The 15,000-nt window shown below is 48.1% G+C and overlaps 1 protein-coding gene across 4 annotated transcripts in view; it reads right to left on the reverse strand.

Moving 5' to 3' along the window:
* mllt10 (MLLT10 histone lysine methyltransferase DOT1L cofactor) overlaps nucleotides 1-15,000 on the reverse strand; it is an 81,333-nt gene that overhangs the window by 21,199 nt on the left and 45,134 nt on the right. For all 4 annotated transcript variants that reach the window (XM_076275032.1, XM_076275009.1, XM_076275016.1 and 1 more), the window contains one exon: nucleotides 5,461-5,572. In XM_076275032.1, coding sequence (XP_076131147.1) covers nucleotides 5,461-5,572 — 112 coding nt within the window. The remainder of the gene's footprint in view (nucleotides 1-5,460; nucleotides 5,573-15,000) is intronic.

Here is a 15,000-nt window from a genome sequence, read left to right on the forward strand (position 1 = left end):
AAAGAAACAGTTACAGGCGAAAGTATCAGCAAAGGACAACTCTATTCAATTGCACGAGCTGTCCGGGAAAGCGATTCTCGTTGAGTTTAATGTGTCATGCAATGTTGGGGCATGACACCTTGACGATCGCATTCCTCAATATATTTATCGCATAACCCTGGCGGAACACAAAAAATTGTTTTGTTTACTCATAGCAACGTTGCTATGCTTCGCTGGTTTAACGTGATGAGAACGGTGCAAACTTAACTGATGGGATGAGATCTAACTATGAAATGATTTAAGCATAGCCTACAGCAAAGTACTGTAAAGTATGTAATTTTAATATAGCCCAAAATGATCGGCTATTAAAGAAAAGTTAGACAAGGCTTTCTGCCCTACCAAAATGTATGGTCACCGCACGCTACTGTAGCCTAACAGTCGGATAACTTTAGACATCAACATAGGGAGCGGGACGGGATTCGGGAGTCTTTCTCTCGGGATTTTGCGGGACAGAATTTTTTTGGGGGGGCTGTCACGTGATCGGGATATGACGGGAGTATTTGTGCGGGCTCGGGATGGGACGGGAGTGAAAATTGCTTCCCGTGTCACCCTCTACTCTGGAATCCTAATTTGAAGAAGTGGACGTGAGAATTGAACATGAGTGATCATCTGGGAGGCTACTTGTCTACCTGGGGCTCTCTCACGCGTCACCTGATGGTCCTGGGGTCAGAGAAGCAGACGGTCAGAGACTCATCACTAATGTGGAGGAGAACATTTGAAGAGTTCAGATGCAAAACCCTCTAAATCTGTCTGACCACTTTTCTTTTAAACGAGCATTTAAAATCAGGCTCCTAAAGGCTTTTGCCTATATATCGATATTTCAGAAGACCAACATTCAATTTCAGACATTTGAAGACCAACATTTTTGAAATTTGTTTTGGGAGAAGAACAAAGTTGCATGTCTCCGCTGTAAATCCGGCGCCAGACAGGAAGTGAGGTACTGGGCAGCTGGTGGATTAGACGACGCAGAGTGCAGGGTCCGTACATCCAAACATTTTTACAGGTGCTCCATTAGAACATTTTTAAAGGTGCTCCATTAGAAAATTTTTACAGGTGCTCCATTAAAACTCAAACTGAAGAAAAAATCCATTACAAAGCAAGATAAACTCCAATTGTTTATGTTATTATCTTGCTTTGTAATGGTGATTTTATAATGCCTGACGAAGCTTTGTAAGATCGAAACGTTGCGTATGAATTCACATTTCTGGGAGCTTCTCGTATAGTGTGCAGATCCCCTTTGGATTTGTAGCTGCAGATGGAGATGAAGGCAAGGTTGGCCGGAGGCTGATGAGGAAATGTGTGTTGTTGGAGAAAAAACGTTTCATTTTAGAGAAGGGGAAAAAAAACGTAAAAAAAGAGTTATGATTGAATTGATATGAAAGAGTTTTGGTTTGTCTTCGAAAACAGAAAAAAGGAAAAAGCAAGGCTATAATTAGATGCAAAGAAAAAAATTCACATCGCACATGATTTATTTTGTGTTTTTCTATATGCTGTACAGAAATGTGTGCATGCGTGCGTGTGTGTGTGTGTGTGTGTGTGGGGGGGGGTACAGATATGTGTGCATGTGTGTGTGTGTGTGTGGGGGGGGGTACAGATATGTGTGCATCTGCATGTGCGTGTGTGTGTGTGGGGCTACAGAAATGTGTGCATGTGTGTGTGTGTGTGTGGGGGGGGGGGTACAGATATGTGTGCATGTGCATGTGTGTGTGTGTGGGGGGGGGGGTACAGATATGTGTGTGTGTGGGGGGGGGGGTACAGATATGTGTGCATGTACATGTGTGTGTGTGTGTGTGGGGGGGTACAGATATGTGTGTGTGTGGGGGGGGGTACAGATATGTGTGCATGTGCATGTGTGTGTGTGTGTGGGGGGGTACAGATATGTGTGTGTGGGGGGGGGGGGTACAGATATGTGTGCATGTGCATGTGCATGTGTGTGTGGGGGGGTACAGATATGTGTGTGTGGGGGGGGGGGGTACAGATATGTGTGCATGTGCATGTGCATGTGTGTGTGGGGGGGGTACAGATATGTGTGTGTGGGGGGGGTACAGATATGTGTGTGTGTGTGGGGGGGGGTACAGATATGTGTGCATGTGCATGTGTGTGTGGGAGTCTTTAAGGAGGAGCCTGAGAGTCCTGCGGCGTCTTTAAGGAGGAGCCTGAGAGTCCTGCAAAGTCTTTAAGGAGGAGCCTGAGAGTCCTGCGGCGTCTTTAAGGAGGAGCCTGAGAGTCCTGCAAAGTCTTTAAGGAGGAGCCTGAGAGTCCTGCGGCGTCTTTAAGGAGGAGCCTGAGAGTCCTGCGGCGTCTTTAAGGAGGAGCCTGAGAGTCCTGCAAAGTCTTTAAGGAGGAGCCTGAGAGTCCTGCAAAGTCTTTAAGGAGGAGCCTGCTCTTGCTCTGCTCCATTGTTAGTCAAATGACCTGCCTGACCTCCTCTTTGAGGCCCAAGCCATGACTGATCTATTATTTCTCAAAGGCCACGCAATCCCCCCACCCACCGCTACACACACACACACACACACACACACACACACACACACACACACACACACATGGGGAATGATGGACACCAAGAGTGTGTGTGACAGAGAGGAACAGAGGAGGAGTGGAATGGAGTGAGGGAGGTCTGTCTGGGAGTGATAAAAAATATACAAGAATGAGCGAGAGAGAGAGAAACAGAGAGAAAGAAAGGGCTGAGAGGACAGTGATGAAGAATGTGTGTTTGAGAGAGAGCGTGTGTGTGTGTGTGTGTGTGTGTGTGTGTGTGTAAGGTAGGAGTGACACACACAGATTGCAAACGAGAGAAAGGCGTGGGCTGGGAGAGTTGAGTGGAGTGTGTGTGTGTGTGTGTGTGTGTGTTTGAGTGGAGTGTGTGTGTGTGTGTGTGTGTGTGTGTATGTGTGTGTGTGTGTGTGTGTATGTATGTGTGTGTGTGTGTGTTTGAGTGGTGTGTGGGTGTGTGGGTGTGTGTTTGAGTGGAGTGCGGGTGGCTGCTGAGAGAATGGCTGATCCTAAACGTACATATAAGGGCACAAGGAGCCTAAGGACTGGACATGTGTCATCACCACCCCCCCCCCCCACCCCCGGCCAAATGAGTGGACCGCCAAAGTGCCAACACGCTTCATTAGACAGGTATGCACACTCTCCTTCACTTACTCGCACAGCCTTCTCCTCCTCTGCTGCTTCTGAGCCTCCCTCCTACCCCCCCCGCCCCCCCCCGCTCTTTTGGTCGAGGACGTGCAGCTCGTCCGAGCTAGCCTCTGGTGACGTGGCTGTGAGGAGACGTCCTGCACGGTCAGTGTCACGCGCCATTTAACCCTCTCTGGCTAACGCCGACCATTTGCCATCCACCCCAAACAGAAAGGCCCTTTCAGAGTCCCCAGAAAAGAAATCATTTGTCAACAGTGATTGGTTTTCAACATCCCCACTCATCAACCCTGTGTGCGTGTGTGTGTGTGTGTGTGCGCGTCATGCAGGCATACTTCACCAACCCACTCATATTAAGCGATGGAATGTTCAATTTTGAAGCTCAGTAACCCCAAGTGATGTTTGACTGATCAAGGGTTCAGGGAAATGGCCTTTACTTTTTTACTGCCAGTTCAGAATGAATCAGAACTGAATTCTTTGAAGCTATTTGCCAGTGACAAACACAGCGTTTGGCCTTCTACTGAAAACATGCATCCTCCAGCGTTTGGCCTTCTATGGAAGTAGACTCCCATAGCCTTGTAAAAGTATCACGTTTCCTCTTCTGAAACAATAAACTGTGACAGTGCATGCAAGCGTAACGTATTGGCAAGGCCTGGCTGTGTGCAAGCGTAACGTATTGGCAACGCCTGGCTGTGTGCAAGCGTAACATACAGGCAACGCCTGGCTGTGTGCGGACCTGTAATTAACCACTACTGCCTCTCCACTGGAGGCAAAAACGGCCGACAAATGCCACACTCAACCTACAAACAATGACCAATATTGGAGTTCCGTCTGTGCCGTTTGTGTGTCTGTGTGTATTATGTGTGTATTGTGTGTGTATTGTGTGTGTATTGTGTGTGTATTGTGTGTGTATTGTGTGTGTATTGTGTGTGTATTGTGTGTGCCTGTATTGTAGGGGTGGCACGGTTCATGAAAAAACCCCTGATCCGTTCAGATCGCTTGTCTCGGTTCAGATCGCTTGTCTCAGTTCAGATCGCTTGTCTCGGTTCAGATCGCTTGTCTCAGTTCAGATCGCTTGTCTCGGTTCAGATCGCTTGTCTCGGTTCGGGGCATGTGTGCATCGTACGGTGTCGCATAAGTCTGTTGTTTGGGAACATTTTGGATTTCATTTTACCTATGATGGCAGCGGAAAGGAAACGGTAGATAGACCTGCGAGTGTGTGCGAGCACTGTGCAACACCTGTTTATTTCGCTAGCGCAGGCCCAGAGAGGCTAGCCGGGACGCCTAGGGAGGATTCCCGGTGGGCCGTTAACGTTTTGGGCTGGTCTGTGTTTCTGAAGCTCATTTACGGCACTTCAGCTGCGTCTCCAGTGGCACGGCTCTGACCAACGTGTAGTAGGCGAACATTAATTAATATTACTGTGAGGTAATACCCCCGGATCTCAAAAGCTCTCGAAAATACCGGTAAGACATCATTAAAATGTGGGTTGGGTCACTGTTATGCGGTAGCCTAGAAGCTATCTTGCATAGCTCGGGTAAGCTACGCTATGTGTAGAAATAAAATATTCCGTAATATTTTAGTCAATCTTCGTGTGCTAAAAAGGCACGAAAGTTCCTGTAGATGGCAATAACACATTCTACTTTTTTGCCAAATAAGTGAAAAGCATGTTGAAATCATCAATGTCTTCACTCTTGCTGTATCAAAATTCCACCTTTTCTCAGAGATGGTCTCAATGCTTAAAGTCAAGTCGTAAAGTCAAGTCACACTGTGACCCTAAAACCGTGATACGAACCGAACTGTGGGTTTTGTGAACTGTGCCACCCCTAATGTTTTGTGTGTGTGCGTGTATTGTGCGTGTAGTGCGCATGCAGTGTATATTGCGCGTGTAGTGTGTATTGTGTGCGTAATGCGCGTGTAGTGTGCGTGTAAATATATATCATACCGCATACATGTGTGTGTGTGTGTGAGTAAGAGCGTTAGTGTATGCATGTGCTCATGAGACTGCATGAGTGTGTCAGGGTGCGAGTGGATACATGCGGATGTGTGTGTGTGTGTGTGTGCTAGGGCCCCAGAGGTGTCAGGGGCGAGGACATAAATACGGCAGCGTGGGTAACAGGAAACATCTGCTGGACACAGGGGACAGATGCGACAGGGTGTGCTCTCAGACTGAGCTATGTGTGTGTCAGGGTGCGAGCTGTGTGTGTGTGTGTGTGTGTGTGTGTGTGTGTGTGTGTGTGTGTGTGTGCGTGAGCGCGTGTGTGTATGTGTGTGTGTCTTACCTGTGCTCTCAGACTGAGCGATAAGAGCTGCCATGGTGGAGTTGGGGTTCAGGCGGTTTCCAAACATGTGTGCCGGGGCCAGGTTAAAGGAGGAGCCAGCTAACGGATTTGCCTGCAAAAGCAGAACACACACTGGACTCAGTACACACACAAACACACACACCCTTATGGGTCACACTGAGCAGAAAACATTAGGCATCTGCGCTTAAACATCAGCAGAGGGGACCCAGGTTTGAATCCGACCTGCGGTCATTTCCCGATTCCCACCCAATCTCTCTCTCCCACTTACTTCCTGACACTCTGCACTGTCCTGTCCAAATAAAGGTAAAAAAGCCCAAAAATATACTTAAAAAAAAAACATCAGCAGAGAAGAAATAGCATCATGAATAGTTGAAGGACGGTGGAGGCAGACGTTGTGGTTGTGCCGGAGGTGTTTTGGAGGAGGGCGCACTGCACTGCACTGCATGGAACTGGCCAGAGGCTTAGCATCTCCTCACACAGCACACACAATGCAGATCTGATGCTGAGGCTTAGCATCTCCTCACACAGCGCACACAATGCAGATCTGATGCTGAGGCTTAGCATCTCCTCACACAGCGCACACAATGCAGATCTGATGCTGAGGCTTAGCATCTCCTCACATAGCGCACACAATGCAGATCTGATGCTGAGGCTTAGCATCTCCTCACACAGCGCACACAATGCAGATCTGATGCTGAGGCTTAGCATCTCCTCACACAGCGCACACAATGCAGATCTGATGCTGAGGCTTAGCATCTCCTCACACAGCGCAGATCTGATGCTGAGGCTTAGCATCTCCTCACACAGTGCACACAATGCAGATCTGATGCTGAGGCTTAGCATCTCCTCACACAGCGCACACAATGCAGATCTGATGCTGAGGCTTAGCATCTCCTCACACAGCGCACACAATGTAGATCTGATGCTGAGGCTTAGCATCTCCTCACACAGCGCACACAATGCAGATCTGATGCTGAGGCTTAGCATCTCCTCACATAGCGCACACAATGCAGATCTGATGCTGAGGCTTAGCATCTCCTCACACAGCGCACACAATGCAGATCTGATGCTGAGGCTTAGCATCTCCTCACACAGCGCACACAATGCAGATCTGATGCTGAGGCTTAGCATCTCCTCACACAGCGCAGATCTGATGCTGAGGCTTAGCATCTCCTCACACAGTGCACACAATGCAGATCTGATGCTGAGGCTTAGCATCTCCTCACACAGCGCACACAATGCAGATCTGATGCTGAGGCTTAGCATCTCCTCACACAGCGCACACAATGCAGATCTGATGCTGAGGCTTAGCATCTCCTCACACAGCGCACACAATGCAGATCTGATGCTGAGGCTTAGCATCTCCTCACACAGCGCACACAATGCAGATCTGATGCTGAGGCTTAGCATCTCCTCACACAGCGCACACAATGCAGATCTGATGCTGAGGCTTAGCATCTCCTCACACAGCGCACACAATGCAGATCTGATGCTGAGGCTTAGCATCTCCTCACACAGCGCACACAATGCAGATCTGATGCTGAGGCTTAGCATCTCCTCACACAGCGCACACAGTGCAGATCTGATGCTGAGGCTTAGCATCTCCTCACACAGCGCACACAATGCAGATCTGATGCTGAGGCTTAGCATCTCCTCACACAGTGCACACAATGCAGATCTGATGCTGAGGCTTAGCATCTCCTCACACAGTGCACACAATGCAGATCTGATGCTGAGGCTTAGCATCTCCTCACACAGCGCACACAATGCAGATCTGATGCTGAGGCTTAGCATCTCCTCACACAGCGCACACAATGCAGATCTGATGCTAATGAGTTAATCCAGTTAAAGCATTTCCAAACTCAGGAGATAGCTGGGGGCAGGAAGGGGGGGGGGGCACTGCATAGAGGATGCATGTTTGTCACACATTGTTTTTTCCACACAGGGGCATCTGTGTGTGTGTGTGTGTGTCTGTGTGTCTGTGTAGCCTGCAATGCTGAAGTGGGGTGAATGGAGTAAATTCATTTTTAATGCGCAATGAGTTAAGTGTGTCTGCAGCCAGGCGTGTCCGATGTGGCCTGGAGTGGCACTGGGTTACAAATACATCTGCAGACACCGGCGCGCACACACACACACACACACACACACACACACACACACACACACACACACACACACACACACACACACACACACACACACACACACACACACACACACACACACACACACACACACACACACACACACACACACACACACCACCCATCCATATGCAAACACAAACACACATATGCATACAGTCACGCTCCAAATGAAGAGTTACACACACACACAAACGCAAACACACACGCACTATGAAACGAGACGCTTCTGTCCACTGCTTCTACTAGCCTGCAGCTCCTCAGCTACAGCTCTCTGTGTGGTCAGGAGAGGGTTAAACTCGATGCCCCCCCCCCCCCCCCCCCCCCCCCATCATCCAGCGCTGCCATTCTTGCCCGCTCACTCACTCACTCGCTCTCTCTCTCTCTCTTTCTGTCTCTCATTCACTCCATTCACAGCTCCCTGAGCTTCTGCCGGGAAGACGGCCAGCCATGTCCAGTGACGGCCAACAGAGTCGGGGGGAAGCGCTCATTGTTGCATAACACAGCCACAGCTCCGAGAGAATCACCTCAGTCCACGTGTTTACATTCCAGACTTACGAGCATGTATGTGTGTGTGTGTGTGTGTGTGTGTGTGTGTGTGTGTGTGTGTGTGTGTGTTTGAAATTGTATTTATTTATTTTATTTTTGGTCTCCTCTGCCCAGGCCAGCTGTCCGTCTCTGGAGAGAATGCGAAGCAGAGGGCATCCCTGGGAGTCTGCATCTGGTGCTGACGGAGCAGCATGTCCACGCAGACGCAGGCGAAGGTCATCAGAAGGGACTGACTCCATCTCCCATAGACTCCATTCTCTGGACACGTCTGGCTGCGGAGGGCCAGTTTCGCCTCAAACAATCATACCCTTGGACTTGGACGAGGACGGTCAACGCAACGCAGACCAGACCAGACATATGTGAAGAGCGGCACAAGTTCCTGCCTGATTTCTACAGAATTCTACTGAATGGCCCTCCAATTGCCACAAACACACCATCATACACACACACACCATCATCATACTAACACACACACACCATCATACACACACACACCATCATCATACTAACACACACACACCATCATACACACACACTCCATCATCATACTAACACACACACACCATCATACACACACACACCATCATCATACTAACACACACACACCATCATATACACACACACACACACACACACACACCCCATCATACTAACACACACACACCATCATACACACACACACCATCATCATCATACTAACACAGACACACCATCATACACATACACACACACACACACACACACACACACACACACCATCATACTCACACACACACACAATCATACACACACACACACACACACCCCATCATACTCACACACACAGCCTTAAGTACCATCTCCTCCAAACTTGGTGACATCACCTCCCCAGGAGCTGCTGGGACTGACACAGAAGTTGAGTATCAGAGCCACAGCCAGAAACCATGGGAAAAAAACAGCAACCTCATCCCCCAACACACATACACACAGAAGTCAAGTATCAGAGCCACAGCCAGGAACCCTGGGGAAAAAACAGCAACCTCATCCCCCAATAGATCCACACACACACACACACACACACACACACACACACACACACACACACACACACACACACACACACACACACACACACACACACACACACACACACACACACACACACACACACACACACACACACACACACACTCTCACACACACACACACACACACACACACACACACACTGAGAGCAGCGTTTCTTCTTAATGCAGTTGTGCTGTCTGCAGCGCTGACTCTAAGGCTGCACTCTTTATTGGAAGAGACAGAGCAAAAGAAAAATTGCAATTTTCTCTTGTTTATTAAACGACACGGGTTTGTGTTTCTATGACAACCCCATTTAAGGCCCCCCCCATCTCGTGCTCTGACATTTAATTTCGCAGACTAGAGGGGGCACCAACAAGGGACACCCCCCCCCCCTTTCCCTTCCCCAAACCATTCGGTCCCATCACACACACACACACACACACACACACACACACACACACACGCACACACTCTTTTTTTCCAAGGAGCGGGGGCGAGAAAGAGAGAGCGAGAGAGAGAAAGAAAGACAAAGAGAGAGAGAAGTGATATCCTGTGTCCCCCTGGCCCCTGTGTGACCGGGCCGGTGTTGTGCTGTGTGTGTGTGTGTGTGGTGTGTGTGTGTGTGGTGTGTGTGGACAGCCGGCTGGCCGGTCTAGTGGAGTGTGAACGGAGGGCCTCCTGGAGCACAGCCTCTCTGCTGAGCCTGTCACATCCCATCACCATCACACACACACACACACACACACACACACACACACACACACACACACACACACACACACACACACACACACACACACACACACACACACACACACACACACACACACACAGCCATGCCAACACCGCACAGCACCATGGGAGAGGAGCACGAGCGAGAGGGAGAGAATGGAGAGAGAAAGAGAGAGAGAATGGAGAGAAGCAGGGCACAGTGGAAAGGAGGGAGGAAGAGAGGAAAGTGGAGAAAGCAGGATGGAGGTTTTCAGGTTTCACACCCATTTATTGGATCAGTCTTCAAACCATGGAGTAATGACACACCATACGTACACAACAATGCCAACTTCCTGCTATACCCCCAAATACATCTCCTTTTCATAAACACAACATGAACCATGTTATACTTCATATAATAAAAAACACCTGCACATCCCACCCACGCACACACACACACAACCACCCCCAAACCAGCCATAAACAGCTCAACGTTCTTAACCAGGCTGTAGGCAAACTCAACCAGACACCATCCCCTTTAAGACCTCCACAGGGTCAAACTCAACCAGACACCATCCCCTTTAAGACCTCCACAGGGTCAAACTCAACCTGCCACCATCCCCTGAAGAACGAAGAGGAGGAAGAGGGGTGGAAGAGGAGGAAGAGGAGGAAGAGAGGAGGGACAGAAAGGCAGCAGATAGTGGAGGAAACGAGTGAAGGGTAAGTACAGGTGGACATGACTGGAATGGAGAAGAGGAGTCGAGGAGGAGAAGAGGAGACGAGGAGGAGAGAAAGAGAAGAGAGGAGGAGAAGAGGAGAAGAGAAAGAGAAGAGGAGGAGGAGAAGAAGAGATGAGGAGGAGAGGGGAGAAGAGGAGAAGAGAGGAGAAGAGGAGAAGAGGAGGGGAAAAGGAGAAGATGAGAAGAGAGAAGGAGAGAGAGGAGAGAAAGAGAAGATGATGAGGAGAGAGAGAAGAGGAGAGGAGAGGAGAGAGGGAGAGAGAAGAGAAGAGGAGAGAGGGAGAGTAAAGCGTTCAGCATACTCGCCACTCCCGACCGGTAGCACGACAATAGTTGCAATATTCTCCTGAACAGAGGTGTCGCTATTGTGAAAAGACTAACGGTAACTACGTTACACAGCAGAAGAAGCTGCTGTAAGAAACACTAGGAGTCTGTCTCAAATGGTGTACTTACGTGAGTACACTTTCGTGTAGTACACTATGTGCACTGTGTGCTTACTGGCGGAGTGCGCAAATTTTAACAAAATAGTATTGTCTCATATCAAACACTAACTCCGTGCACTTCACGGAAATGACGATCGCAAACATTTTAACATAACTTTATTGGCGTCCTCAACTCGACAGTGACATGGTCATACTGTGTCAAAACATGAACCGTTTATGTTATAACTTGCTTGTACCTCTGTAGTCTGTTTTCCACTGCTGCTGCTTCAGCTTTCTCAACCGCGATTTCCACGAGTTTGAAAACACTCCCTCCCCTTCCGCTATCTGGCCAAGATGGCGTCCGTTAAGGGCGAAAAGTGTCCAGCGTTGCACACTCAGCTTTTTGACCGTTATGAGTGCACCATCCGGGAACTTGCAGCGCCCTTCGTGTCGTTGGAATTGTCAGTGTGAACACCCTCATGCACTCAAATTAGGTATTGTAAGTGCAGAAGTACGCGATTTGAGACAGGCTCTAGTAGCTAGCCTCTGTGATGGTACTTCAGACTTTGGTTGCTGCTATTCACAACAACTTCACATCATCATTATCATCTAGTTTCCAAGGTGTGGGCACAGGTAGATAGATAGATAGATAGATAGATAGATAGATAGATAGATAGATAGATGGATATATAGATAGATACTTTAGTAGGAAATTTTAATAATTTAAACAGTTTAGTTAGCTGGCTAGCTAACTAGCAGCTGGCTGAGTTTGTGTAATTTCCTGAAGTGGAAAGAGATTTTGTTCAGGCCTTAATAGATATCCTTTGTTTGAAAATAAATCGTTTCTATTCTTTCCTCTTAATTCCATGTGTTGCAACTCTCGCTGGTAACTTTGTTAACTTATCCAGCAAACTATTAAAAATTCACGACTGTAACAAAACACTGCAACTCTCGCTTGCCCTCGAACTAGTCCATGTTTCTGTTTCCGCTTTGTCGCGCTCGTCTGAAAAAAAATGAGTGGTGCGCTACCTCGCACTACCTGGATTAAATCCTGGCGCGCCTGTCACGTTGTCGCTCTACCGGTCGGGTGCGTCGAGTATGTAGAACATTTAAAAGATGAGAGGAGAGGAGGACAGATGAGGGATGGAAAGTAATGGGAGATGAGAGGGGAACTGATGAAAAGAGAGAGAGATGAAAGGGGTGATTGAGGGGAGAGGGGGACAGAGAGAATGAGAGATGAAGAGCAGGGGGGAGAGGAGGGGAGAAGAGAAAGCACAATGGAGAAGGAGAAAAGAGGAGTGCAGAAAGGGAAGAAGACAGGAGAGGAATGAGGAGTGGAGGGCCCCTGCTCCCTGATTGTTCCTGGCTGAGGGGCCGGCGCTTCATACGAGCCCTGGAGGGTCACCCCGCGGTGACCATGCTCCTACAGCGGGGGAGAGGCCTCTCTCTCTCACACGCACGCACGCACGCGCACGCACACACACACACACACACACACACACACACACACACACACACACACACACACACACACACACACACACACACACGCACACACACGCACACACACGCACACACCCGCACACACCCGCACTCACACACAGGGCCTCCTGAATTCTGTCTTTTTGCAGGATTGTGTGTAACTTTGGCTACTTATCTCTGACAACATGGAGCTGGGCCTGTGCAAGACATGGACCTGTAACAGACGGTGTTAGGTTGGGCTACCTCACCAAATAGACCTACCCCACCAAATAGACCTACCCAGACATACTTATTATAGCCCTTACAAAAATGAACTGCACTACTTCAAGTGTAAAAATTGCAGTTTTCTGAGTATCAAAACTGCAGTTTGAGGAAATATTTTCAGTATTTGCAGGAAATTCAGTATTTTGGACATGAAAAAACTGCATTGTAGCACCAACTGCATAGTAGCCTACTATACTTTTCTGCAGGAATGCAGTATTTTGGACATGGAAATACTACTGTGCTGCACTGTATAACTGTACGCTAGTACAACTGCACTGCACGCTAGTATTACTGCACTGTACGCTAGTACAACTGTACGCTAGTATAACGGCACTGTACTTTAGTATAACTGCACTGCACGCTAGTATAACTACTATAACTGCACTGTACGCTAGTATAACTGCACTGCACGCTAGTATAACTGTACAGTAGTACAACTGCACTGTACGCTAGTATAACTGCACTGCACGCTAGTATAACTGTACACTAGTACAACTGCACTGTACGCTAGTATAACTGCACTGCACGCTACTATAACTGTACGCTAGTATAACTGCACTGTACGCTAGTATAACTGCACTGTATGCTAGTATAAATTCACTGCACGCTAGTATAACTGCACTGCACACTAGTATAACTGCACTGCACGCTAGTATAACTGCACTGCACGCTAGTATAACTACTATAACTGCACTGCACGCTAGTATAACTGCACTGCACGCTAGTATAACTGTACACTAGTACAACTGCACTGTATGCTAGTATAACTGCACTGCACGCTAGTATAACTGCACTGCACGCTAGTATAACTGTACACTAGTACAACTGCACTGTACGCTAGTATAACTGCACTGTATGCTAGTATAACTGCACTGCACGCTAGTATAACTACTATAACTGCACTGCACACTAGTATAACTGCACTGCAAGCTAGTATAACTACTATAACAGCACTGCACACTACTATAACTGTACGCTAGTACAACTGCACTGTACGCTAGTATAACTGCAGTGTATGCTAGTATAACTGCACGCTAGTATAACTGCACTGTATGCTAGTATAACTGCACTGCACGCTATTATAACTACTATAACTGCACTGCATAACTGCACTGCACACTACTATAACTGTACGCTAGTAAAACTGCACTGTACACTAGTATAACTGCACTGCACACTATTATAACTGTACGCTAGTATAACTGCACTGTACGCTAGTATAACTGCTATAACTGCACTGCACACTACTATAACTGTACGCTAGTATAACTGCACTGTACGCTAGTATAACTGCTATAACTGCACTGAACGCTAGTATAACTGCACTGCACGCTAGTATAAATAGTATAACTGCACTGTACGCTAGTATAACTGCACTGCCCGCTAGCATAACTGCACTGTACGCTAGTATAACTGCACTGCACGCTAGTATAACAGCACTGTACGCTAGTATAACTGCACTGTACCTCGAAAAAAACTGCAGTTATTTTTTGTAAGGGAGGTTATTTGGTAGTAATGGCAAATGCACAACTCTACATAAAACAGATATATTAATTTACTAGGGCTAGTTTACAGCATGACATTTGTTGTGCATATTAATAAACTGCACTTAATTCCGCAAAATTATTTTTTATTCGATTCCTCGATTAATCGATGAAATAATCGCGAGAATACTCGATCCCAAAAAGAATAGATAGCTGCAGCCCCAGTATTTACAGGTGCTTTGCTCCAGAGTGACACAGACTTGCAACAGCGAGTTGATGGACTAGACTGTCAGGTGGTGAGATTAGCGCTGCTCTAGCACGCCCGCCATTCATCCAGTGGCAGCAGCCCCACCGGGGGCACGTGTTCGCCTGAGGGCACCACGACTGCCAGGTGGCATCACCAGGGCACGTACCCACCAGTGCGCAGGCAAAAACTATGTCAAATACACTTCGGGACGACATGGGAGAATCTTAAGGGAGATTCTCCTAGTCATTTCATACACACACACACAAAAATGCACGCGCGCACACAGACGCACACACACCAGTGCCCTGTATACTTTATCTCCCCCCTCGGCCACCCTGCACATAGACCAGCACTCGTCTAAAGAGAGGTCAGTTGCCAGGAGACAGGCAGTTGCCACAGCAGCGCAGGAGGGGGGTGATAATAGCGAGG

Source organism: Alosa pseudoharengus, unplaced genomic scaffold (genome assembly GCF_046254945.1).
Source record: "Alosa pseudoharengus isolate Yale_2024_CS ecotype anadromous, Long Island Sound unplaced genomic scaffold, YU_APseudo_1.1 YU_APseudo_1.1_scf_102, whole genome shotgun sequence".
NCBI classification, from domain to species: domain Eukaryota; kingdom Metazoa; phylum Chordata; class Actinopteri; order Clupeiformes; family Clupeidae; genus Alosa; species Alosa pseudoharengus.